Here is a 25,391-nt window from a genome sequence, read left to right as displayed (position 1 = left end):
ATTCCCAAAAACTTAAGATAATAATTTGTGGCAGTGATCTGGACAAATCTCCTTAAAATATATTACACTTACCCTTTTTAATTAGTGACCAGCTAATTCCAAAATTACCCACTAAAAAGAAAACCATAGTAATTGTGTATCAGGGCTATCATTGTCTTTTCACTAATGGGTGCTCTCTCCAAGACTGTCCAAAAAGTGTAAAAAGAAAAAAAAAATTTAAAAAAAAAAAAAAAAAGCTAAAAAAGAGACGCACACTAGTACATAGCGGCAGCTTATGAGTTATGATGGCCTGAAGGAGATGGCTTTTTAGACATAAACTGTAGCTAAGCAGCTCCTGTCTCTTGTTGTTTGCTAGTTACCCTTCCGCATGTTGTGTATGAGTGTTTTCTTTTCACTCATGCTTTCTCTCTCTAACAATGTCTTACTCTTACCTCACACTATCTCTTTCTAGAACTCACTTTTTGTGTTTATTAATAAGCAGCCACGCTTTACTGCTCTTGGCATAATCCTGGCTGTCTTTTCCTTTTTTTTTGTTTTCGCTGTAGCACACTTATGTTGATTAATGGGGAAGTCTTTGAATTCCTATAGCTAACAGCTGTGTGTTTATTAAATTTGGTTGTTGGGTTTTTGCTCTTATAGATTCATGGTGACTTTGAGCTCAAGAGATTGGGAGTTGGAGGACATGATTGCATCTGCTTGCAGTTTGTTGAGTTTTTCTTTGGGTTCACTTCTCTGAGATCGAGTGGGGTATGGACGTTTTTTGGAAGCATATCTATTAGTCTTTGGCTTGAAATGTAAGAGGAAAATAAAGTAAAGTTTTTGTTTTTAGTACTTATACTGTAGCTTTTGTGTCTGCTACTTTACTCGTTTTTTGGAAGTCTATAGAGATCAGAAGATTCCTTTGTGTAATAGGGGTCTAAGTTTTTTGGATCAAGATTGTTTTTTTTGAGTTTCTTGTGATCTTAAAGTTTGGAATCACTAATGGGGTGTGTGCCTTTTCAAACAGTGGTAATTTCTGAGGTTAGCATCATCAAGCTATTGCTTCTAGGAATCCTTTATTGCTTCTAGTTCATATTTTCATAATTGTTGATTGAATTCTGCGAATTGAAATGCATTGGGTATCGAGTATCTTTTCGTACGCAAATGTTCTGTCAGTTTTTTTTTTTTTTTTCCTTTTTCTGGCTTCATCTGTAATTTTCATACTTTACTGTTGGAAATCAATGGCAGCTTAATCTACAATCCGTAGTTGATGTCCTAATAATATGGTAAATTATGCATTATATGGCTTTATCTACATTGTGTCTACAGAAGTAATGCCAGCGATTTGCATATCTCACAGCAAATTTGCAGCCAAAAGCTGTTATTCTGGCATGTTGTTATAAATCTACCAATGTATTGATTACATATATTGGCTAAAAGTCTTTATTTAGTTTATATGTTATAATCAGATTAGTGGAAACTGGATAGCTATTGTCTTGCATTATTTGTGATCTGTTTCGTAATTTTTATTTTATTCTTGTATTTCTTGCAGAACTGGGAATCTATCAATGGGACTGCGGATGGAGTTGGACTTTGATAAAAGTTGCAAAGTGGGTCTGAGTCCTAACACTGTTCTTCCACCTCCTCGACATTGCTCAAATATTGAAAAGAGGAAGGCAAAAGGGAAATCCACCCGTAAAGATGATTTGTTGGGCCTAAAGGACGACTTCATAGAGATTAACTTTGGTCGCTCTCGCAGTTCTTCTTGTAAAAGCATTCCATCTAGACCTGCTGGACTGGAAGGCAACGACGAGCTAAAGCGAGGTTCCATGTATCAAAATTCCAAAGAGGTAAGGGAAATGAAGAGAACGGGAAATTTTGAGGGAAGGAGAAAAATTGAAATGTCCCGTAGTAGTGACGCCACTTTGGCTTTCAGGATTGTTGACTCATTCTGTAATTCAGATGAGGACGGCCTGCAGAAGAGGTCTCCAATGATATCTTTGGATTCAACCTTTAGTCCAACATCTGTGAGTAAGCCGTATGTAGAACCATGCTCATCAAATGGGTTTGATGAATATTGTCTCAATTTGAATGACAGGGATAAACTTGCTGATACTATGGGGAAAGATTCAGTGGGTCTAAAGTTTGTAAGTGGTGAATCTGTTAGTCCTTTAAATGATGGTAATGACCTTGAAAGAGAAACTGTTCGCATGTTTCACATGTCACTCTCTGCTAAGGCGGAAATGCTCCATTCACCTTCACCATCAGAAAGTGATTGCTCCTCAAGAGCCAGCTCAAAGTCCAGATTCAGCCCTATCAGAAAGATGTTTGATCCATTCAAGAAGTCCAAATCTTTGCGAAGTCCTTTAGGATATGTGGCAGAACCTGGTGGGGGGCTCAAAACATCTGGGACAACAAACATGAGCAGGAACAAAACATCCAGGAAATCTTTGCTGCATGATTTCTCTAATACAGCAAAGGCATCAGAACTTGATCCTCAATTTGTTGAGAGGGAGAACCATCATTCAGCTGTTGCACGTTCACCAGTTCACCTACATGGCAATCTCAAGTTAGAATACAAACATGGGGTGCCATTTTTCGAGTTCTCAACGAAGTGCCCAGAAGATGTCTTCGTGGCCAAGACATGGAAGACGGATAATGATTTTAATTGGGTATATACGTTTCACTCCATTGATGGTAGAAAGAAGAGCAATGTCAGTAGATGGGGATGGAATAGTAGTGACAAAGATTCCTCTATGGTGGGACAGATTCAAGTTTCCTGTTATTTATGTTCAGAACTAAAAGATGGTGGGGTTTTGGACAATTCTGTTGTGACAGAGTTTATATTGTACGATATTGCACATGCAAGACAAAGCATTTCAGCCCAAGAAAATGAAAAAACTGCTGATGATGTTAAAGGTCTCAAAGGAGCTAATCAAGGATTAGTTAAGGAGACTTTTGAAGATAATAGGTCTCATCCATTCAAGCATAAACTTCAACAAAGACAAGCCTCTGAGAAAGGTGATTTTAATTCTTCAGATTTTTACCCCTGGGCATCTGCACAATTGAATCCAGGCCTTGAAATCGCGGCCATTGTTATGCAAGTCCCATATGAGAATAGAGAGAGCTTAACATACAAGTCAGGGGATAAGATTATCAATGAACTGATCCCAAACCTACTTAATCATTCTATGAGTGAGCTGAGTAAAAAGGACTTTCATGATAAAAGAAGTCCGGAAAAGGTAAAGGTGTTAATTCCAACTGGGAACCATGGTTTGCCAAGTGCTGAAAGTCGGGGTCCTTCATCATTATTAGATAGGTGGAGATTAGGTGGAGGATGTGACTGTGGTGGCTGGGACATGGCCTGTCCCCTCACTGTTTTAGGGAATACCCAAATTCAATGTGCTGAAGATCAACCACTTCTGGAGAATCAGCAGCATTTGGAGCTTTTTGTTCAGGTAAGCCTCTTGTTTGATGTAAGTCATGTTTCATTATCATAATTTGGATAAGTCAATCATCAACCACTAGAACTTTGGGTAACAAAGAATTCTGCAAAACATAAGTTGCTGGGTCCACATGCAAGGCTTCCACCCAACATTTCTTAAAGAACTAAGAAATATGAATTTAGATTCTGTAAATGTGTTCATGTACCTTGCTTGGGTACACTATTTATTTATATCTGCTTGCTGTCTGACAATTAAACATAATTGTGTTGTTATACAATGACTCATTTCAATGCATGCATCATTAGCTTCTCAAAACAGAGAAGAAAAAAAAGGGGGAAAGACGCTAGAATTCCTTCTTCATTCCTAATGCTCTAACATTTGGACTTCATTATAGAAATAATTAGCATCTTATGTTCTGTTGACTTTAATTTATGTATAGGGAGCAAAAGAGAGTACACCGGCATTGACCATGATGGCTGTTCAGGAGGGGGAGTATGCAGTTGATTTTCATGCACAGTTATCCACATTACAAGCATTCTCCATATGTGTGGCTATCTTGCATGGGACAGAAGCTTCTGTTGATGCTGGGAAGGAGAGAAGCAAACAGTTATCACAAAGCAATTCACTGAAAGTGCTTATCAATGATGAAGTGAAATTTTTAGTTGATGCAGTGACAAGAGAGGAGAAGAGAAAAGACTCTAAGATGGTAAAAGAAATCCCACCATCCTATGTGCTCAATCCACCCTTTTCTCCAATTGCTCGAGTATAAATTCAATCAGCTTGCTTGGTACCAGCTTTTACGGCTTCTCCAGGGAATCCCAGCATATGGTTCGAAATGACCCCAACTTTAAAGGAGAAAAGGAGGAAGTTTCTCAGATGATGGTGTTGAGAGTTCCTGCCATTGACACCGAGGTTCAGGGTTTTTGATTATTTACTGGCATGGGCTCAGCAGTCAACAGCATACTCAATACACTAAAATGGTTTCTCAGTATACGCAGGACTGTTGGAGATGTGGGCTAGGGATTCTTACCATTGGCAGAGGGTTGTTTCCATAGAGGTTCCAAAAGCCATTTGCTATATTATTTGATTCTTTCAACTTCTATAGTTAAAATATAAACAGAACATAACATTGTCCATATTGTAACTTGATAGAGAGGGAATAGAAGTAATCATTAGATTGTCGAGAGATGGTAGTTCTTTATCTTTTGCCTTTTCTGTATCATGAAGGAAATGGTGCTAAGGAAAGTAGATCAAAACTTTGTTCACAAGAAGTTTTTGTCTCCAAAATAATGAATAATTGCATGCCTTTACTTTTGATTAAAGTTACTTTCTAAAGATTGGGCTCATTCACGAGGACATTGCTCTTAATATGCACCATTTTAGTAAAACCCAATAGAGTATTGTCTTCACAATACCTGGTCCATGAACAAGTAGGTGGGGTGTATGAAAAGGTTTTTTCTTGAATCAAATGTCCTAGATTTATATCCTTCTTGTAGTAGATTTCCAATCTCGTGAGCTTCATCCATCCCCGCTTGCATGCATAAAAAAATAGCAATGTCTTCTACCCTTTTCAATTTGGTTTAACCATCGTTCTACTGATAATTTTCCAGCCTGAATCACTACGAATCTTTGTACAGCCATTAATGCACCTCATAGTCTAATGTCAAAATATATCGGCATATGTCCTTAACTGCTTCAATCAATAAACACCGCTCAGCCAATAAGATTAGGGCTATAAATAAGCCAAGCCAAGTCAAATATTAAAAATTCAAGATTGTTCATTTAATTTTTTTTTAAACACGAGATTAAGTTTGAGCTAATTACCAAACAAGACTACTTGCTCAAGTTAACTTCATTTTCATAAGCCCGACCTTATTCACAAATCACAAGTTATTTGCTTGAATTATTCTTTTCCCATATATGATAAAAGTGTAAAAGCATGATTAAATTTTTTTACCTCATCATGTATTTATGAATTCTGGACTGTAAAAACTTTAATCATTTGATATCATATAAAATAATTTACAAACCTATACAATCCAATCTCAAGTCTCTATAAGTATATTTTTTTTGACAAATATACATGGAAAAATGTTTGTTCACAACACATTTTTTTGCAACTTCCCAAATTATCATTTGATTTATTTGAAAAGTTAATTTTTTTTTCCTATTAATTTTAGGAGGATAATTTTAAATAGTTAGTTTTCTTTTTTTTTTTGGGTGAAAAACAACTTCCATTCTTTCAAAAGGCTTTGTGAGCAAAGATAACATTTTGAAGAAAAAAAAAAAAAAAAAAAAAAAAAGGAGTCAAAGCAGCTCCCCAATCACAACGATCATGCATCCTCTTAGGTGTCTAACTTGGACGTTGGTCTAGATTTTGTTCACTGTAAAAAATTGGTAGAAAACATTATGTCGCCGTTGCCGGGGATCGAACCCGGGTCACCCGCGTGACAGGCGGGAATACTTACCACTATACTACAACGACTTGTTGATGCTATGTCGCTCCAATTCTTATTTAATTAATTGTACAAAGTGATTCCTGGTAGCCCATCCTATTCCTACCTTAATTTTGTAGCTGGCGATGGCAAAGGGTTGGTTTATAGACAGGGTGGAGTTTTTAATGGCCCGAATAATAAGGGTAACTCTTATTACTATCTTCTACGTAATAAATTGTTAGGTATATGGTAAGAATTAAAATTCAAAGTTTAATAAACTTCAAAGCTACCTTACAATTGATTGCTTTGCCTATCGACGGTTTAAAGAATATTTATCATTTATCACTCACTCAAACCCGTAAATTTATATCCATCAATCTTTTTGAAAACAATGAAAAGTTCCCACAAAATATAGAGGGCAAATATAACCAATCAAAATATTTAAAGTTTTAATTTATGAAGAATAATTATTATTGGGCATAGGCATAGCCAGCTTAAGTTGCCATATTAATTGGTTACAACTTATGAGAATTCCTTTTAAACCAACGTCATATTTATAAGAATATAATGTAAAATTTGTAGGTTAAATAGTGCATGTGTTATTTAAAAGTTTTTTTTTTTATTAGTTTTATGTAATGTAAACTATGTAACATATAATGTATTTTGCATTCAACAAATTTACTTTATTTTATAAAAAGATTTAAATTATATAAATATAATATTGTTTTATATAAATGGAGAAGATGTCATTAAAAAGATTTTTTTTAAAAAAATATACCATAATCGGTTGACTAATTTGAACATATCCAAGAGTATTATAAAAAAAAAAAAAATGCACACTCCCATTCCATGGAAGTAATATGTTACAGTAAATTTAAATTATTATATAAGCTTAGAATTGTAAATTTCTTTTTTCCTTTTGCATAATGCATATATTATTGAAACTTTAATTTTAAGATAATCTTTTAAATATTTATCATTTTTATTGTTTTTTAAGGACTCATATCTCATATGTCTAATTCTAATACTTATTTTGTTTGTATGTTTTAGCCTAAAACTAAAGAGCTTGGCCCATATAGAATAAGATTTTATACTTTTCAACCCAAGTTTGGCCCAATTTAAGACTCAATTAGTAAAAGTGTACCTAATTAGGTTAAAGGGACTGAATGAACTGAAGTAAACCAAAGTAGACCTAAACACTACATTGATGCAACTCAACATGAACATAACAATAATAAATACTATGTTTCAGTTTTAGATACTATATAAATTTCAATCAGGCCATCTTGGGAATTCCACTTAGGTGAGACTTAGGCCATTCACCACCGCCATTGGTACTTTTAACAACTAGTTACGCACTTGCAGCATTCTACTTCGCTTATGCTTGGCTTGTATTGCATCATTGACTGATAGAGAACAGATTTTGCAAAATCAGGCCTGCATTTGGAGCAACAAAAAGTGGTGCAGAAGTAGACGATGGTCATTCCAGCAACTTTGCGACAAGATGTACAGACACTTCATTTGGGATGCCGTACTCATGTTATACTTGTGTCATAACAGTGTCCAATCTACCGTATCATGTTATAATTTTTCAAAAATTACTCATATTGCCGTATTATACCTGTACCTGTACCTGTACCTGTTATTGCCGTATTATACCTGTACCTGTACTTGTGTCCGTGCATCCTAGCTATGCATTTGCACTAAAAGATTTGCTACTTTATTGTCAACGAATTTAACAATGCTCAGATGTACAAAAGTGATATCACGTCCGCTATATATATTACACTTTCAAGAATGATTCACTACCTATACTAAACGCCGATGAAAAACTCGCAGTAAAGACAAATTTTATTCAGCACTCACTACACTTCAAAAATACAATCGGATTTCTACACCCTAATTTTGTCAGTAACAATTTTGGTTACAAAACATTTCCAACTGATGGCTCCGGAGGTTCTCTCAAATACGCTGAAGACATGGCTTTCCTCAATCCTTCTATCCCCCAATAACCACAAACAAAATTTTGTTTGTCCTACCCAAAAAGAAACCCTTTCATACATGTGCTCTTAAATCATCATGAATGTAGACTCCGTAGTCTTGATGAGGAGGAGGACGCCGATGATGCAGATGATGATGGTAATAGTATTGGTAATGTTGATGATTCATCATCTTTTGTGCTTTGTTTGTACTGGATTGTCTGTGCATTATGTCGAGGCTCCTCTAAAGAAAACATTCTCTTGAAAAATTCATATGATGCAAAGAAGATTGCTCCTTGAGACATATACATGACCAATCTTGGAGTCAATCCCCTAATCAGAAAGTTAAGAATAAGAATAACTAGATCATACACTCAGATACGGAAGCATAATATGATAATGGGTATAACAAGATCAGTTTTTCAAGACTGGCAACAGAAATATATTATATTGGCTCATGGATATGTAATGACTTATTACAGTTTATAAGACAATCATCTCCTAAAAAAATAATAATGGCCACACCATGAGAAAACATACCTGTAGAGGCCTTGCAAACCTTCATTCTTGCCAATTTCGCGAAGGGCTTGGAAGACACTGCCGTATTGGCTCATAGACCCTGGAATCTGAAAAACATCCAATATGTAAGAAGCAGAAACAGCCCTGTATATTGATAAACCCCAGAACATAATAAAAAATGGAAGTTATAAATAAATTGTATAGGTTCAAAGATTTTTGTAGGATCCAATTGAATTGCCACCTAAATCAGTTTGATGTCCAGGCAGGCCTTAATATTTATAACATACAATAACCAGTTAGGACATTACAGGAACACATCCAATCTGAAAAAACTCTAATAGAAATAAAAATAATTGTTATTTCCAATGATTTTGAAGCTTTCACTGTATACCCATTCTGATCTGATCAAACCAAAGAAGAAATTAATCCTACTTCATCCTTATCTCAGACAGCTATTCCAAAAAGCTAGTAGAGAAAAATGCTTTGTGCATCATTTACTGAACGGTATGCCAATTATAACAAAAAAATGCATGAAAAGGCTCTATGAATTTTCTATAAACAAATTATAGACCTGTGTCTGTAATCTCGTCTTCACCACATCAAAAGGAGTTGTGAACAAAGCAGCAGTAGATCCAGCTAGTCCTCCACATACTAACTGCAGGTATTGCAAAATTGTCTCAGCATGTAATTTATCAATTTGGATAGAATTGGAACACTCTGCTAAAAGAAAGTTGCCTGGTAGAGTAACATAAAACAGAATTATTATATCATAGTAAGATAAAATACTCAAAGAGGGGCAGGAAGGAGGGACAAACTAACTGTTTGCAATGTACTAAGTTGAGCACTAGACTGCATTGATGACAGCATCACACCCTTCAGGCTTTCATATGTGTAGAACTGCACATAATGATAAAGATAGCCTTAAAATCACAAGCAGGGATAAAAAGAAGGGTTAATGACAGTGGGATACTAAACAATCAAACTAGACAGTGGGATACTAAACAATCAAACTAGTTACAAAGGAAAGCATACCATACAATTAACATGGGAGGCTTACTGAAACATTTATATGATATAGCTTGGTCTCTCTCTAATATATTATTACATGCATATGGTAGAGCCAGCTCCGTGTGTGTGTGTCTGTGACTTCTTGCCATGACAGACCCTCTTTTTAGTGATGAACCCATCTAGCATGTAGGAAGATCTAACCTTGATAACTGAGTGAGGAACATTCCTACAGAGTACTGCTCCCCACCCAGCATATAATGAACGTAAACCACCCTTTCCAATAATTCCAACAAATGCATTCCTACAAAAACAGAACAATGAGTAACACAAAAAGCAAACTAACACAACATAAGTCTCACTTGGACAAATTATGGCAGAAACAAAGCATAATAGGAAGCAACGTATATTGAGACTTTGAACTTAAGATCTGGATCAACAGATAGAAACGAAAGCAAAAATGAACAATATTTTAGGAACGATTGAAACCAAATGGTTGAATGAATTCCTGTATAAAAACATCTAAATCAACTCATATTCTAAAGCAACATCAAAGTTGCAATATTACCAAAGATAATACAGAATCTTATAGTTATACCAGCAGTTCTGATAGTGTGAGCTAACTTGCATCTGCTGCTTTATACGCTCACTAGGAGTAAAAATAAAAGAAGTAGCAACGCTTGCACAACCACCGGCCATGCAATGGGCAATGGAGTAATATTCCTGCACAAAATAAATATGTGAGACTTAAGAGCCAATAAACATTACACTGACAATAAGAACCACAAATCCAGAGACTAAAATTTGAGGCTTTTCATCAGGCTTCTAAATTCATTCAACATAAAATGAGGGGATATGGAAACACACATATACACGAGAAATAAAGCTACCTTGGGGAAAAGAGGAAGCAAAGCTCCTTTAATTGATTCATATGTGAAAGTGTAAAGTGCAGAAATTGGAGCTGAAGATGTAATATTGGTAGCAATTCCACGATAAAGTCCAGTTAAACCTGAAATCAATCTCTATTAATGTCAAATTGGCATTTGGGCAAGTTTACAAATCAAAACAGAAAGCCTTCTAGTTGTCATACAAAAATTAGATGTTCTGTAAAATTCTAGCAAGCACAAACACCTTCAAGTCTCATAAAGAAACTTACCTCTATCAGAAACAATTGACTTTCCAATGTAACAGATAGACTTTTGCTCTGCATGGCAAGATTGAATGACTGTCTTAACCGTATCAACAGGATGCAGACAAAGGCTAACAAATATACCAGCCAATGCCCCTGCAAAGGCATGCTCTTGCTTAGCAATGACAGAACAGGGTTTTCTTGGTGCTGAGGAGTGAATCTCTGCTTTATACTCATCCTCAACAACAGACTTTTGTGGTTGTTTTCTGTTGTTCTCAGGCAGTTCATTACCATCAGTCTTGTTCTGGCATTTCTCAAATGCACTACTACATGAAGCTATAGAGTTAATATGATAGTCTGCATAGATACTCGAACTTGGGCTCCTTGAAACACCAACATCTGCCTGATTATCTTGGATATCAAGGAAATAATCTTTATACAATGAGGTCATTTCTGTTGCATTTATTGCAAAACTTACATTATTAGATGATGATGTAGCATTACATTTGATTACATCAGAATTACAACTGGCCAAGATTGCAGGGCTAGCCCTATCTCCTAAAATGAAGCTACCTGCTGAGCTAGTTATACCTCCTGAAAAGCAGCTCTCACCAGTTTTCTTGTTCTCAATTTCAGTAACTTTAACAGGATGTTTTAGTCTGGCAGGAATGATTTCACCCATCCATCCATATATATTTCCCAACTCATAAGAATTTTTAACACCTGAAAGCCCCTTTTCCTTCCACAATTCATTAGACATGTTGCTATGACCTCGCAAAAAACTCCAGAATAATGAATGAGTATAATTTTCACCATGCCTTTCAATTATTGACATCTTCTGGGTTGCTTTAGGACAATCCAAGTTAGGCAGCACCATAGGTGAAATATGGCCAGCAGTCCTTACATCAACATGAAAGCAATTACTATCAGCTGAAGTAGGTACTCTGCCATGTCCTTGCATGTCCAGATTACCCAAGATTTCCTTTTTCTCAAAGTCTTTGTCATTATAGTGAAAATTCTTCTTAGGTTGGAGAAAAGCAAGAGGACGACTTGCACAATCCCATATCTGACCAACTGCTGAGATGAGCTGAGCTGTACTCAAAATCTCTGGTGACTTGGGTACAGATGTTGTATTGCATTGCTGATCTTCATTAACAGAGAGGGTGGGAGCATATTCTTCGTGAACAAAATCAGCAAGCTCAGGGGACACCCCCTTGACTGGGATAGACCTGTATTTGATTGAAGGTTGATCACTTCTAGGCGGTTTATTACACCCAACCATTTTCTCAAATCTTATAAGAATTCCTTGAAAAAGCAGATACTACAACAATATCTTGATAGAAAAGTAACTGCAAGATGGAATTAAAAAATTGCATCATTGTATGCAAACTAAGAATATACTCTTAAAAACTTTATAATCTCAATTTATTTATATAACCATGAAACCGAAATAAAGGTATTGAGACAAAAAATGATAACTAAGTGAAACAAAACCTAATTTTTTGCTTGTATTGACTACATAACAAGGAAAATGAAAAATATAGTTTCATAATAGAAAACAAAGAATAAAAACTAACAGATCCATAGATATCATATACAAAGTCAACCTATGTACCATTGCATCACATGGAAGAGTATATATGCAGACATAGAATCTTATTTAAATAACTAGAGCTTCAAAAGAAAATGCCAACCAGAAATCAAAAGCCAAAATAAGAAGAAGAAGCAAATGTTAGAGTCTTTGGCAAGCTAGACTAAAACCGTTTTCTTCTTGGGACCAGGATGGAGGTAAAAGAAGATATGATGATTATGAATAAATAATTGCTATTATGATCTTCTTCTTCTTCTTCTTTTTAACATTATTTTTAAGACTGATGCATGTGAATTTCCTTAAACAGATTACGAAGCACAAATAACTGACTGTAGAAAGTGGACATAAAAGATCTCAAAGATTCTCCAAGTATACACAATTTTCACATAAAAATAAAAGATATTTAAAAAGAAGTCAAATTATGCTCTTTTAAAAATTTGTGACATAATGGGAAAGGGTAAATGTGTATGTTGAATGATAGAATTTTCATTTTCAGTATAAAAAAAAAATAAAAAAATATGACCTTCAGCGACTTCTTTGGACCAGTATTATTCTCCCCCCCCCCCCCCCCCCCCAAAAAAAAAAGAAGAAGAAGGCAAAATCACCTTAAAGAAATTGTAAAATAAAGCATTGAACCCCATCAATCTCAAGTTCATTGTAATTGAAAAGCTCAGGAAACAAATGAGAATCAAAAGATTTTATGTCAGACTAGAATTTTAAAAACCCAGGCCTTTGTTGAATGTTCTAATTAATCATGGGCAACATCCAAACATTTTCTCAGGTTTCCTCAATCCTGTGCTTCCTCCTTCCATAGCTTTGATTAAAGTAACTCTCAATAACCTTCCAAATTTAGAAATGAAGCCATTTTTGAAGTTTTGTTTTCCTTTTCCTCAATCTTATGAAGAATATGCAGTATTCAAAACAACTATCCTCCTTTCTTTAAACCAAGATTGACTGCTCAACTATATGAAATCCTAAACATATCATAGGCCACATTTCACACTTTAGCACACAAACTATACCCTCAATTTTACTGATCCAATGAGAGAGAAAACATCTTGACTAGGAACAACATTCATAATAAGTTAGTAAGTTACCAGTCAATTCGTCCCCATTGCTATTCAACATAGATTGATTCAAAATCACATATATTTAGCTTCTCCAATCCACAGCAATACAATGAACTAATTAACAACGACGACGAACCCCTGACATGAAAAGAAAATTCACAAGTTACACATTAATTTCAAACTATTCTAGACCTTCCACCAACATTTCCACACACCCAAAAAAAAAAAAAAAAAAAAAAACAGAAACCCATTTACAATGTGATTCAATTCAACAATTATATCCAATTCAATAACAGCAATAAGCTTGCAACAAGTTAAAACTGTAACATGCAATAATAAATTTTTTTAAAAAAAAAAGTCAATTTCATTAAATTGCAAAATAAGCATCCTCATGAAGATCACAAAAGAAGTAGCTAACGCTCATTTTTGGATATCCAGAAAATGAGCTAGCTAGCTAATATTTCCTTTCCCTCATTTTCTCGCTAACCAAACAGAAACTTGAAATTTCAAAAACTCAACAAAAAAAAAAGAAAAGAAAAAAAGTTATGGAGTTATGAGAAGTGAAACCTGGAAAGAAGAAGGCAAGTGTTGTGAGTGGTTTTCCAGCTCATTTTCCCGAGAAAATGTGGTGGGAAAGTGTAGGGTTTAAGGAGAAGAGATTGGGTTTGGGTTTATATAGGAATTGGAATTGTACCAACGAATAGATTCAAATTCTTTATATAGCGTGAACAGTAAACAGTAAACACGCTCCTTTTTTATTTATTTTAAAGAAATTGCGAGGAAAGTTCGGGTGTTACGGGGTGCACCGTACGGGTTTGACGCTATTGGAGGAGAGTATGATCCTGTGGGTTTTGGTGCAGTGTTTCGACGGTTGTGATTGGTGGGGTTTGTGGGTTAGGATGGTCATCGAACGGTATGGGTGTGAATCAGATTGTGGTATTATTGAGGGTAAGGGACTAAGGGTAGTAGGTGATTAGTTTTGGACTTGTTTGGTGCAGCTTCCTAAAGAAAGGACATTTTGGGAGTTAATACATTATGTGGGACACACCAATTTTTTTTGGAGGGAGTAAAATGACATGGGGTTGGCTAAGCCTAACCTTACGTGGGAGTGGGATACACTAGTTTTTATACTCAATTTCAAATTTGTTGACTTATGCTTCTACAAGTGATCGATCAAAAGAGTCGTTATTATAATTTCATATGTTATGCCGTGAAATTAAATATTATTAATTTTAAAAACAGAAGCTATAGATTAAAAGCCTCTAAAAAAATACTATTAAAATGGATGTGTCCTTATAATTATTTTTATATTTTTGGAAATAGTCTACTGTCACAAAATATTTATTAATTTCTTACGAGACTACTGAATTAAAGTGGTTTTAATTATAGAATAATAACACAATATTAATTATAGATCTATATGAAAAGATGTTGTTTGAATCATAATTTATCCTAACAAATTGTAAAAGAAAAAAAGTGCTTTTTTTTTTTTTGGTTATTTTTTGGGTTTGATTTGTGAGTTGATTTTTTTTATTTACTTTTTTATTTTTTAGGAACAAACTAACAATTAAACACACGTACACTTTAATTACACTCTCTTACCAACCTCAAACACATTACTTAAAATTTTTGATTAAAGTATTTAAATTGGGTTTGATTTGAGAGTTTGATTAGAATATTTACATTTATACAAGTTTAAAATTTAAGACTCAATTTGAAACTAACTAACAAAATTACAATATTTAATTTATTACCTTGATAAACTTTAGGATTTAAATTAAAATTGTTGAAATTATAAGGTTAAATTTTTTAAAAGCACAACTAAAAATATAGGATTTAATATTTAATTATTATTTTTCATAAATGATTTGATCCGTGGTCCTTGTAAACTTGTAGAAAAGGACAAGTTTTGCTGAAATTTTTGGAGTGAAATATTGTTTCTTGCGAAAAGTGAAATGATGCTCAAAATCAATGCAACTTTTGTGCAGTAACAAAACTTTCATTTCTCATCTCTCTCTTACTCCTCGTTTTTTATGATGTTTGATTCATGTTTGTTACCAGACTGAGAAAAGGTAGTGAACTTGTGAAAGAGCAAGGAAACCAGCCATGGTCCTAATGTGCTTTGTTTATTACTAAGGACAAGAATGTTACACTTTAATGGTAATTACATGAAAATAAAAATCAGTATTATTAGAAATACAAGAAGTTGGAATGTTATAACTATTAATTGATTACTATTCGTCTATCTGGTGACAAGAACAACACAAGAATAAAAATTAACAATTTATATTACACAGTTCAATAAAACATTATAAAATTGTTGAATAAAATTATATTTAAGTCAAATTTCTTAAATGCCCTAATTTATAGGATTATATTTGCACTTTTTAAGGATCTAGCCTAACGTGCTATTATGTATAAATTGAACAAATTTATAATTGAGATTATTATCCTTTATTCAAATTAATATATCCATAGATATTAAAAAGAAAAAAAATGGTTTTTTGAATTAGTGATTTTTTTTCTTTTTTAAATCTTCATATAGTTAGATATTTTTGATCTTTTGATAAAGTGAAGCGAAATGAACTACGATAATTCTTCTCGATCTAAAAAAATGTGGCCAAACTTTATCCATTCAAAGCGAAAACATTTTAATATGAGTGTCATTGACTCGACAAGACTCACAAGAGCCTCATAACTCAACTGGTTATCATTTTTTGAAGTTTCCAACAAAAATATCCGAATTTCCCCCAGTTATCGAATAATTTAAATAATAAAAATTTAAAGTGCCTTTGGCTTGCCTCTGATCTAAGCCCTTTATTTTTCTTCAATTTTCAACCATATGTGAGACATTTATTTAAAAGTTAGAGAGAAGTGAATGATTAAAATATGAGATATACATTAATAACTCTATTGATTATTTTTATTTATTTAACCATATGAGCTTTATTGATTAAAAAAAAAAATGAGGCCTACAAAAGAAATTCTGAAATGATACTTTCACCTATAAATTTTTCTTTGAACCCTCTACACCACTCAAATCAAGTCTCAAGAATATTTTTTACCATCACATTGTTTAAGAACTAAGAACAGTTTATCTTAAATTAGTGATAGAGCTTTGGCTTGGGTTTAGACTCTGGATTAATTATTTCAAATTAAGTTATCATTAATATAAAACAGTTACTACTGAGATGTTAATAATGGAACACCTTCGAAAGTGGAGAAACATTATATTTTGTTGTTAAATAAAAATAAAGATCAAATATCACCTACAACAAAGCATGAGGTACATGGGAATGGTGCCTTAAAAGAGGGCCATCTCTTATAGTTAGCGACAGTACAGTACCATCAAATTTTTTCAGGGATGACCAAACAATACAACATTCATATGTCTTAACACACACACACACACATTTTATGTTTTGATGGATGACAAAGGTAGAATATCTTCCAAATTTTTAACCATAAAAATCACAACATTTTTTTATAACAATAAAAAATGAATATTAAAAGAAAAAAGTGTAGATAAATTAATACTGTAAATTACTATTTGTACATTTTTATTTATTTTTAAATATGAACGATGTCATTAATACTTATGTATTTTTTAAAAAGACAAAACCCAGATACATTACTTGTTAGGTGCATTACTTACTACTTATTAGGTGCTGTTCCTCTTTTTTTTTTTTTTTTTTTTTTTTTTTTAATAAACTTCAGTGTATTAATAAACAGGGAAAGAACACAAGTCTTCCCTACAAACAGCAGCTAACGCTGAGCGGCTGAGGGGTGATTATCCTTATCGAAAAAACAAGACAGTCTAGAATCTAAAGCAAATCTAGCAACGACATGTGCTACAGAATTGAAATATCTCTTAATCCAAAAGAAAGAACAAGAAATAAAACACTCAGCTAGGTCGAGGACATTGGAGATGGTGGTTTGGATGGCCCAGTTGGGGATTGAACTGGTGGAAGAGACTACATCGAAGCAAATCTTGGAGTCACCTTCAAACAAAACCTGATGCCATCTCTCTCTCCATATTTACCTTGATCCATCTAGGAGGAGGTGGGGACCAACGAAGGGAGACTTGAGGGGGATGGGATGGAGAGGTGGGTGAAGATACCTCAATGAAATCGTGGACATACCTCTGGATAATTTGGATGGAGTTTTTCATATTAAAAGAATAATTGGAGTGTAGCTTGGAGTTTCTTAGTCTCCATATTTCCTCTAAAGTGGAGGCCATTGTGAGGGAAACTTTCCATTGGTCCACGGCTTGACATAGAGCCATGCATGGGGGGACGGGGTGTCCAGGACAAGCTTAACAATCCCTTAAGGGGTGGAAGCCAAAGCTTCCTCAGATTTGTAACCCCAGCAGACAGCGAACCATAAGGCTTTTGCCACTGGACAGGTGAGAAATAGATGCATCGGTGTCTCAACAGAGGTTGAATAGAAAAGGCAATTTACCTCTGGCATGTCAAGCTGCTTTGCGATGTTTTCCTTTGTTGGAAGGGCATTAACACTTAACCTCCATAAGAACGTCCTAGTTCTTTCGAGAGCTTTGAGATTCCAAAGCTTTTTCCAATTTACCGCGGGGGGTGATAGAGCTTCTGTGTGAGGATTTAATACTTGACTCACTGATTTGATCGAGAATAAGCCCTTTTGAGTCCAAAACCTAAATTAATCTGTTTGGAATATGCTTGCAAGGGATAGGGATCGACAGAATAGCCTTGGCAGAAGAAGTGTCGAATAGGTGATTTACAATAGTGTCGAATAGGTGATTTACAATAGGGACTGTTTCTTCTTTTAAGTTCCTTCTTAAGATTCAGTCGTATTGTTATAGTTAACTAAAGATACACTTCCATTCTATAAAAAAAAAAGCCACATAGCTGAATTAAAAAAAAAAAAACAATTATTTAAGTACCTTAAATTTTGCCATTTTTAAAAAACATATGCTTTAAAAATACCCCTAGTATTTATGACTTATACATGGCCAAGAGAAGATGAGACATTAATTTATACTTTAAATCGATGAGTTTCTTAAGATTCAATAATACTGCTATAGTTAACTAAAAATACACTTTCATTCCATAAAAAAAAAAGCCACATAGCTGAATTAAAAAAAAAAAAAAACAATTATTTAAGTACCTTAAATTTTGCCATTTTTAAAAAACATATGCTTTAAAAATACCCCTAGTATTTATGACTTATACATGGCTAAGAGAAGACGAGACATTAATTTATACTTTAAATCGATGAGTTTCTCTAAACATCTCTCGCCAATGCTTGTTGTGTATGGTTCCTCATGGGTCATATGTACTCCAATATTCAATAAAAAAAATTGGAAGATTTACGTCTAATTTCTTGGTATATACTTTAAGTATCCAATAAATATCTAAGTTATCTTAATCATTATGTTGTTTTTAAGGTTTTTTTTTTTTTGTTTTTGTTTTTTTTTTTTTGTTTTATATATACAGATTAAACGACAATATTGTGTTTGTCAAGCCAAAAAGAGACAGTTTTTTTTTTTTTTTTTTTTTTTTTTTTTTTTTTTTTTTTTTTTTCTTTTTTGAGAATTTTTGAGCTTATTTTGAGGGGTATTATAACCATAAAATAAAAATAAATTCCCCTCCATTTCTACAAGATTTTTCTTAAATACGCAGTTAGCAAAACGCATGTAAATTAATGCACACTAATGCTGGCATCACATAAACCCTTCACCCAAAGAAGCTTTTTTTTTTAATTTTTTTAATTTTTATTTTATTTTATTTTTTTTTTTTATGAGAACCAACGAAGTCTAGTTGAGTTGATGCTTTGATTGATTAAAAAGTTGAGTATTAATATTTAGAGTTTGTTTGGAATTCACTTTTTTTTTTTTTTTTTTTTTTAGAATAAAACCCGAGCATTTTTATTAACTATCCAGAATATCTGAAATGACAAACGGATCAATATCGGATGGAACATGCTCCATCCAAACTAATAAAGGAAATGAAACTATTGCTCTCCTAGCCAATGCATGGGCCACACAATTGCCCTGCTGCCTAGTATGAGAGAAAGAGAAAAAACTAAGTGAACCAATAATAGACATAATGTCTTTGACAATCTGACCGATGGATGAGTGGCCTAACTCTACTGACCTCAAAGCTCTACACACTAGCTCCGAGTCTCCCTTAAAATCCGAACCTGCAATGCCTAGTTCTACAATAAACTTCACAGCCCTTCTCGCAGCCAAGGCTTCCAGCACTTCCACCGAGCTTGGGTACAGAATCTTCTCGGCAAGAGCAGCGATTACCTTACCTTTTGCATTCCGAACCACCACCCCTATACCAACCTCTCTCGATTCAGAGAACACAGCCCCATCATAATTAGTCTTAAACCGCTCACCCATAGGAGGACACCAACGTACATGGCCCTTAGGTGGTTTAGGGGCTGCCTTAGGAAACTTTACCTGAAACTCCGAGAGATATGCCATAGTCGCTTGTAAAATTCTGTCCGAAGCTAAGCCCTTCTCATTCACACGCAACTTGTTTCTGTGATTCCATATAAACCACGCCACAACCGCAAAAAGTTCGAGCTTGTCAATCCGTTGCCCGACCAAAGAGATAAGCTCCTGTACATCTAGAATTTGCGGATGCTCTGTTTGGACCCAGCTGAAACAGGGGAACCAAATATGTCAAAGCTTCTCGCAACCCCAGATAGCATGGAGAGCATCTTCCTCAGCCGCAAGACAAGCCTTGCATTTTGCATCTTCCAGTATCTTCCTCCGCTTCAAGTTTTCCAAGGTTGGCAATGCATTTGAGCACACCCGCCAAAGGAACACTTTTATTTTATTTGGGATTTGTAACTTCCATACGCGTTTCCAGAAGAAAGTTTGCTTCGAACTATCTGAGCTTGATGCAGCATCCACGGTTTCAGATTCACACAGGAGTTGATATCCTGTTTTAACCGAGTAATTACTGTCCTTGCACCCAGGCCAAATTAAGCAATCTTCTTGGTCAGTCCAGCATAGTGGGATGGCTTTGATACGGCTTACCTCGAAGCTCAAGAAATGTTGTTGTAACACATTTTGATCCCAGGTCCTTGTATCAGAATTTATAAGGGCAGCAACCCGTGCACCATCCAGCCCACCCGATCGTGGAGAAAGAATTTTGGCTGATCCCTTCCCAGGCAGCCAGCTGTCAGTATAAACATTTATACTTTTGCCATTCCCTATCCTCCATCGCATCCCCATCGAAATCACCCTCTTGGCTTTGAGGATGCTCTGCCAGGCATATGACCCCCCAGCAGCATGGGCTTCAAAAATTGAGCCATTTGGAAAGTACTTTGCTTTGAAAACACGAAAGAATAGGGAGTTATGATCCTTAAGCAGTCTCCACACCTGTTTTGCAAGCAAAGCATCATTAAACTTTCCCAAATCCTTGAAACCCAACCCCCCATCGACCTTTGGCTTGCAAAGAACCTCCTATTTTTTCCAATGGATTTTTCTTTGCTCGCCCTTTTGCCCCTAAAAAAAAATTCCTGATTAGCGCCTCAATATCATCACAAAGGCCTCCAGGTAATTTGAAGCAGCTTATAGCGAAAGTGGGAATTGCTTGCACCACAGCTTTAAGCAAAATCTCTCTACCCGCTTGGGACAAAAGCTTTTCTTTCCACCCTTGGAGTTTGCTCCAAACTCTTTCCTTTATATAATTAAGGCTTTCCTTCTTGTTTCTGCCCACCACCGCTGGTAATCCAAGGTATTTTTCATATTCTTTAACCTCGGGTACCTGTAGAAAGTTTGAGAGTTGAGTCTTTGTGTCTCCCTGAACAGCCTTGTTGAAGAAAATGGTTGTCTTCTCACGATTTAGCTTTTGGCCTAATGCTTTCTCATACAAGGATAGAATATCTTGAATAACCTGTAAATCTGCCAAAGAGGCTCTACAAAATAACAGGCTATCATCAGCAAAAAATAAATGAGATATTTTAGGCCTCCTCTTGCATAAAGAGAAACCCCTAATACCATCCTCCGCTGCTGCCCTTTGAAGCATCCTATTCAAACCTTCTGAACAAAGTAAGAACAAGTAGGGGGGACAAAGGGTCTCCCTGCCTTAGCCCTCTTGAAGGTCTAATATCACCCCTCGGTTCGCCATTGACCAAAATAAAGTAGGAGATAGAGCTAATTCATTCATAGACAAGGGACACCCACTTATCACAAAAACCCAATTTCTCCATTATTTTTACCAAATAAACCCACTCCACCCGATCGTACGCCTTACTCATATCTAGTTTCAAAGCCATAAAACCCCCCTTCTTAGATTTTTGGTTCTTCATATGATGCAATGTCTCAAAGGCAACCAGGATATTATCAGATATTGCTTTGCTAGATTGAAAAGCACTTTGAGTATCAGAGATAACACATGGTAAAACAGTCTTGAGTCTGTGTGCTAGAACCTTAGAAATAAGCTTATAAAGAGTATTACATAGAGCAATTGGGCGGTAGTCAGAGACTCTTACCGGACTTTTGACCTTTGGAATGAGAGTAATGAAGGTTCGGTTTATTGAGGAGGGTATAGAGCCCGAATTGAGACAAGTGAGTACGGCCTCCACCACATCATCTTCGATGGTCGGCCAAAAGTGTTGGAAAAAAAGAGGTGGCATGCCGTCCGGTCCTGGTGCTTTTAGGGGATCCATTTGCTTCAGAGCTAACTCCACTTCCCCTCTTTCAAAAGGTGCTACAAGTGCCTGATTCATCTCTTTTGATACCACCGTAGGAGTGGCTTCTAAGGCTTCCTCAATCTAGTCTGGTAAGGAAGAATCAAAGAGATTTTGGTAAGATTCTACCAAAATATTTGCAATCCCGTTTTCATCCTCACATTTTCCCCCCCTATGATTTTCCAGAGCCTCAATTCTATTTCTCTTGAACCTATGGGATGCTTTACTATGGAAATAGCGAGTATTGCTATCACCTTCATGCAACCACAATGCTCGAGATCGTTGTTTCCACATTTTTTCTTCTTTAGAAAGTAGATCATTTATTTCTTTTTTCAACCTAAGCACCCTATTCATCGACCTTCCTACTATTGCTGCCTCCTCGGCCCTCCTCAACAATTCTTTTTTTTTTTTCCTTCAGCAATCGTGTAATATTCCCTATAGCCACACGACTCCACCATTTTAATTTTGCTTGGCAATGGGTGATCTTGCCTTCAACCCGAGCCATAGCTTGGCCAGGAACATCACAACCCCACGCCGCCTCCACCGTATCCCTACACCCCTCCTCCTCTAACCACATGTGCTCGAACCTCCATGGTTTATTTCGAAACTTAGGCACACCATTGAGACAAATAAGAATTGGCTTATGGTCAGATGAACCACACTCCAAATGAATAACCTTCGTCGTCGGAAATTTTCCTAACCAATCCATTGTAGCAACTGCCCTATCCAATCTCTCCCATAATGTAAAGCCATCCGGATGCCCATTACGCCATGTGAACTTCCCCCCCACAAAACCAAGGTCTCGAAATCCACATTTATCTAACACCGCACTAAAATCCTCCATTTGTCTTCCAGGTCTAATACGGCCCCCAAGTTTCTCATGACTTCTCGTAATCTCGTTAAAATCACCTGCACATAGCCAGGGAATAGCATTTCTGTTTTTTAGACGCCGCAAGCAGAACCATGACAAGTGATGATTTGCTGTTTCTGCCTCTCCGTAAAAACCCGTAAATCTCCATTCATCCTCCGTGCCTTTATTCATAATGCCATCTATATGGTTTGGGGAGAATGTATCAAGTGAAAAGTCAATCCCCTTCTTCCAAAAAATGACAATGCCCCCCCCCCTCTCGTTTCACGGCAAACTTCAATCATACCACCCAAGTTTAATCTAACCCTAACTTCTTCTAGCCTTGCTTTATCCAGCCATGTTTCGGCTAAGAACACGACTGAGGGATCTTGTGCCCGGATCATGTCTCCAAGCTCTTGTTCTGTCGGTTGGTTCCCAAGCCCCCGACAATTCCAACATAAGAGATTCATTGCTCCTGGCGGGGCTGCTCTGCAACCTCCACCATTGAGAAATTTTTCTTAGTAGTTTGAACATTCACCCTTCTCTTTTTTATTTTTTCAACCTCATCTACCTCCATCATATAACGTTTAGGGGAGTTAACCCCTTCTGTTGGGCAGCCATCAAGGACCCTCTGTGCCACCCTAGCTTTCCTAGTCCACGTCCTTAAAGAACTACCCACCATGCAAGCCTTGCTTTCTTTGGAGATGAGAGTATCGGGCTGGACATTCTCCAACTTTTCCAAAGGATGAGAACCTAAGTGGACCACGTAAGCTGCACCTGCCTCCAAACCCAAATCAGCCTCATTCTTTCGGTTAGGAAACTTCCCATTAATAGCAGAGTCAACTCCAACATCCATTTGATTGGCTGCCGCCCCCCTTGAATTCCTCCCAGAGATATCAATTCTATTTAATTCCTCATCTATTTCCCTAATCTGCTCCTCAAATATATCTCTTTTATTTCCATTCAGATCCTCATTAAACACAATTGGCGGTTTCACCTTTGAATTCTCGGACACATTTAATGACTCCCCTGAATGCTCATCAATCCCATCCGTAACTTCCTCAGTTTCCTTATTTGCATGAATAACGTTAGCCCTCACCTCCTTGGACGACGGTGTTTCTTTCATGGCCGCCTTGCTGGCCTTCCCCGAGCCACCTTTCTTCCTAGCTTCATAGAACCCAGGAACCACCACTACCGGTTTCCTTCTCACCTGGGTTAGAGAAGCTCGAATCCAAGGGCCATATTCTTTGTCATTTTTTCCTAATGAACCATCACTCTCGATCCACTTCTTGCAGTCTCTGTCAGTGTGATCCAAGCAGCCACACCAGTAACAGATGTTGGGGAGTCATTCATACTTAAAAGACACCCAATGTTCTTCCTCATCTTCAATTGAAAGCACCCTGCCCCTGCACAGCGGTACTGAAATATCCACTTGTACTCGGACTTGAAAGAAACTTCCTCCATCCACATTTTCAGCCCTTGACTCTCGGTTAACTATTCCAACGGCATCACACAACTCTTCAGCTATCTCCCGTTTCCAAAAGCTAACCGGGATATCATGAACTTGAACCCAAAGTGATAATGTGTTGAAAACCATTTCCTGCACTGGTGCTGCGTTGGTTACCCTTTGGAGGACAACCAAATGTCTATCAAAGCTCCACGGTTCACTAGCCAGAATTTTTTCAATCTCTTCCTCATTGTCAAACACAAAAAGCCTCGTGTGATCTCCTAATTCTCTAACTTGGAAACCATTTCTAGATCGCCACAGAGGGCTGAAAGTCCTAACAATCGCCTCCGTGTTTAGGACTTGTGGCGTTAGGAATTTCGCTGCCACAGAATACTCCTTAGTTGCTCGGTCTTTCTTAACCGTTAACTTACCTCCCTCCCTATCATTGCGAGACAGATTGCGCCATCGGTTTGTAATACTCTCCATCCCTTGTACTAGTGTTTCCCAAACCCCACATAAAAAAAACCCCACAAGCGCTACAGAATAGCTGTGCTATCCCAGGGGACACAAAGCCTTACTAGGAAGGGATGTCACTTCTACAGTCGAAGGAAAGAGAAAACAGAGACCTCTTGCTTAAGAACAGAGAAACTTTTTTTAAAATTAAATTAATTGCTGGAATTCACTTATTTTGCTAAAACTGAAAACTTTTTTGTTGAAAGTACTATAGATAAATGTAAATATTAGTTGAAATAGTACTGTAGGACCTATGAATAGTACCAAAAAGTGCAGTAGGACCTATGAATAGTAACAAAAATAAGCTAAATGGTAAAATAAGTTGGTAAAAAATAAGTTAGCCAAACACACACTTAATTGGAAGATAATACCCCTCCTGCCCCCTGACTTTATTCCAGCTGAGTTCTAATTTAAAAGTACAAACAAACAAAAAAAAAAAAAAAAAAAAACCAATTGGGCCTACTTTACTAAAACCTGGATATTGGGACGATAGGGCTGGGTTAGACTAGAGTCTCTAATCTGTACTCCAGCATGGTGAATATTATGGCCCTATGCAACTTCAACACCCCAAAATTAAAGTACGTCAATGCCTCCAACCTGATTGGTCTCATATATATATATATATATATATATATATATATATATACTAGTTTGGTAAAGTACGTCAATGCCTCCAACCTGATTGGTCTCGTATGTATATATATATATATATATACTAGTTTGGACGGCACGTGCAAGACACGTGC

At 36.1% G+C, this 25,391-nt stretch overlaps 3 protein-coding genes and 1 non-coding gene across 16 annotated transcripts; 1 reads left to right on the top strand and 3 right to left on the bottom strand.

Annotated features, from left to right (window-relative positions):
• The first annotated feature begins 241 nt into the window (after window positions 1-241).
• Window positions 242-4,747, top strand: LOC126709142 (uncharacterized). 5 transcript variants are annotated; one of them, XM_050409252.1, is made up of 4 exons: window positions 242-374; window positions 640-747; window positions 1,532-3,437; window positions 3,865-4,747. In XM_050409252.1, exons 3-4 carry the CDS (start codon window positions 1,548-1,550, stop codon window positions 4,192-4,194), a joined length of 2,220 nt encoding a protein of 739 aa, XP_050265209.1. In that variant the 5' UTR covers window positions 242-374; window positions 640-747; window positions 1,532-1,547; the 3' UTR covers window positions 4,195-4,747. The 5 variants fall into 5 exon arrangements, with proteins under 5 accessions (XP_050265209.1, XP_050265208.1, XP_050265207.1 ...); XM_050409251.1 differs by having other exon boundaries at window positions 640-794; XM_050409250.1 differs by having other exon boundaries at window positions 264-747.
• A 1,091-nt stretch (window positions 4,748-5,838) lies between these two features.
• On the bottom strand, window positions 5,839-5,910 carry TRNAD-GUC (transfer RNA aspartic acid (anticodon GUC)). The gene has a single exon. It is a non-coding gene; the product is annotated as a tRNA-Asp (tRNA).
• A 1,647-nt stretch (window positions 5,911-7,557) lies between these two features.
• Window positions 7,558-13,883, bottom strand: LOC126709280 (mitochondrial magnesium exporter 1). Of its 9 annotated transcripts, none has more exons than XM_050409451.1 (10): window positions 13,721-13,883; window positions 13,181-13,291; window positions 10,520-11,841; window positions 10,254-10,372; window positions 9,962-10,086; window positions 9,568-9,667; window positions 9,178-9,255; window positions 8,930-9,013; window positions 8,380-8,465; window positions 7,558-8,172 (listed from the first exon to the last, which is right to left on the bottom strand). In XM_050409451.1, the coding sequence occupies exons 3-10, from the start codon at window positions 11,772-11,774 to the stop codon at window positions 7,938-7,940; spliced, it is 2,082 nt and encodes a 693-aa protein (XP_050265408.1). In that variant the 5' UTR covers window positions 11,775-11,841; window positions 13,181-13,291; window positions 13,721-13,883; the 3' UTR covers window positions 7,558-7,937. The 9 variants fall into 9 exon arrangements, 5 of the variants coding, with proteins under 5 accessions (XP_050265408.1, XP_050265411.1, XP_050265409.1 ...); XM_050409454.1 differs by having other exon boundaries at window positions 10,520-11,721; XM_050409452.1 differs by lacking the exon at window positions 13,181-13,291 and having other exon boundaries at window positions 13,721-13,880.
• Window positions 13,884-19,058: 5,175 nt separating this feature from the next.
• Window positions 19,059-19,619, bottom strand: LOC126708117 (uncharacterized). Its single transcript, XM_050407935.1, has 2 exons — window positions 19,285-19,619; window positions 19,059-19,188 (listed from the first exon to the last, which is right to left on the bottom strand). The coding sequence occupies exons 1-2, from the start codon at window positions 19,617-19,619 to the stop codon at window positions 19,059-19,061; spliced, it is 465 nt and encodes a 154-aa protein (XP_050263892.1).
• Window positions 19,620-25,391: the final 5,772 nt, after the last annotated feature.

This window comes from Quercus robur, chromosome 12 (genome assembly GCF_932294415.1).
Source record: "Quercus robur chromosome 12, dhQueRobu3.1, whole genome shotgun sequence".
Taxonomy (NCBI): Eukaryota; Viridiplantae; Streptophyta; class Magnoliopsida; order Fagales; family Fagaceae; genus Quercus; species Quercus robur.
This window is presented reverse-complemented; position numbering and strand designations above follow the sequence as displayed.

What these genes read in the sequence shown, in the direction of transcription:
- LOC126709142 (XM_050409252.1), top strand. Translation starts at nt 1,548, where the DNA reads ATGGGACTGCGGATGGAGTTGGACTTTGATAAAAGTTGCAAAGTGGGT. An exon ending in ATTTGGAGCTTTTTGTTCAG is followed by an intron (nt 3,438 to 3,864) that starts GTAAGCCTCTTG and finishes ATTTATGTATAG; the next exon opens with GGAGCAAAAGAGAGTACACC.
- LOC126709280 (XM_050409451.1), bottom strand. Translation starts at nt 11,774, where the DNA reads ATGGTTGGGTGTAATAAACCGCCTAGAAGTGATCAACCTTCAATCAAA. An exon ending in TCACACTATCAGAACTGCTG is followed by an intron (nt 9,668 to 9,961) that starts GTATAACTATAA and finishes CTGTTTTTGTAG; the next exon opens with GAATGCATTTGTTGGAATTA. An exon ending in AGACGAGATTACAGACACAG is followed by an intron (nt 8,466 to 8,929) that starts GTCTATAATTTG and finishes GATGTTTTTCAG; the next exon opens with ATTCCAGGGTCTATGAGCCA.
- LOC126708117 (XM_050407935.1), bottom strand. Translation starts at nt 19,619, where the DNA reads ATGGCATATCTCTCGGAGTTTCAGGTAAAGTTTCCTAAGGCAGCCCCT. An exon ending in CTAGTGTGTAGAGCTTTGAG is followed by an intron (nt 19,189 to 19,284) that starts GTCAGTAGAGTT and finishes CTCTCATACTAG; the next exon opens with GCAGCAGGGCAATTGTGTGG.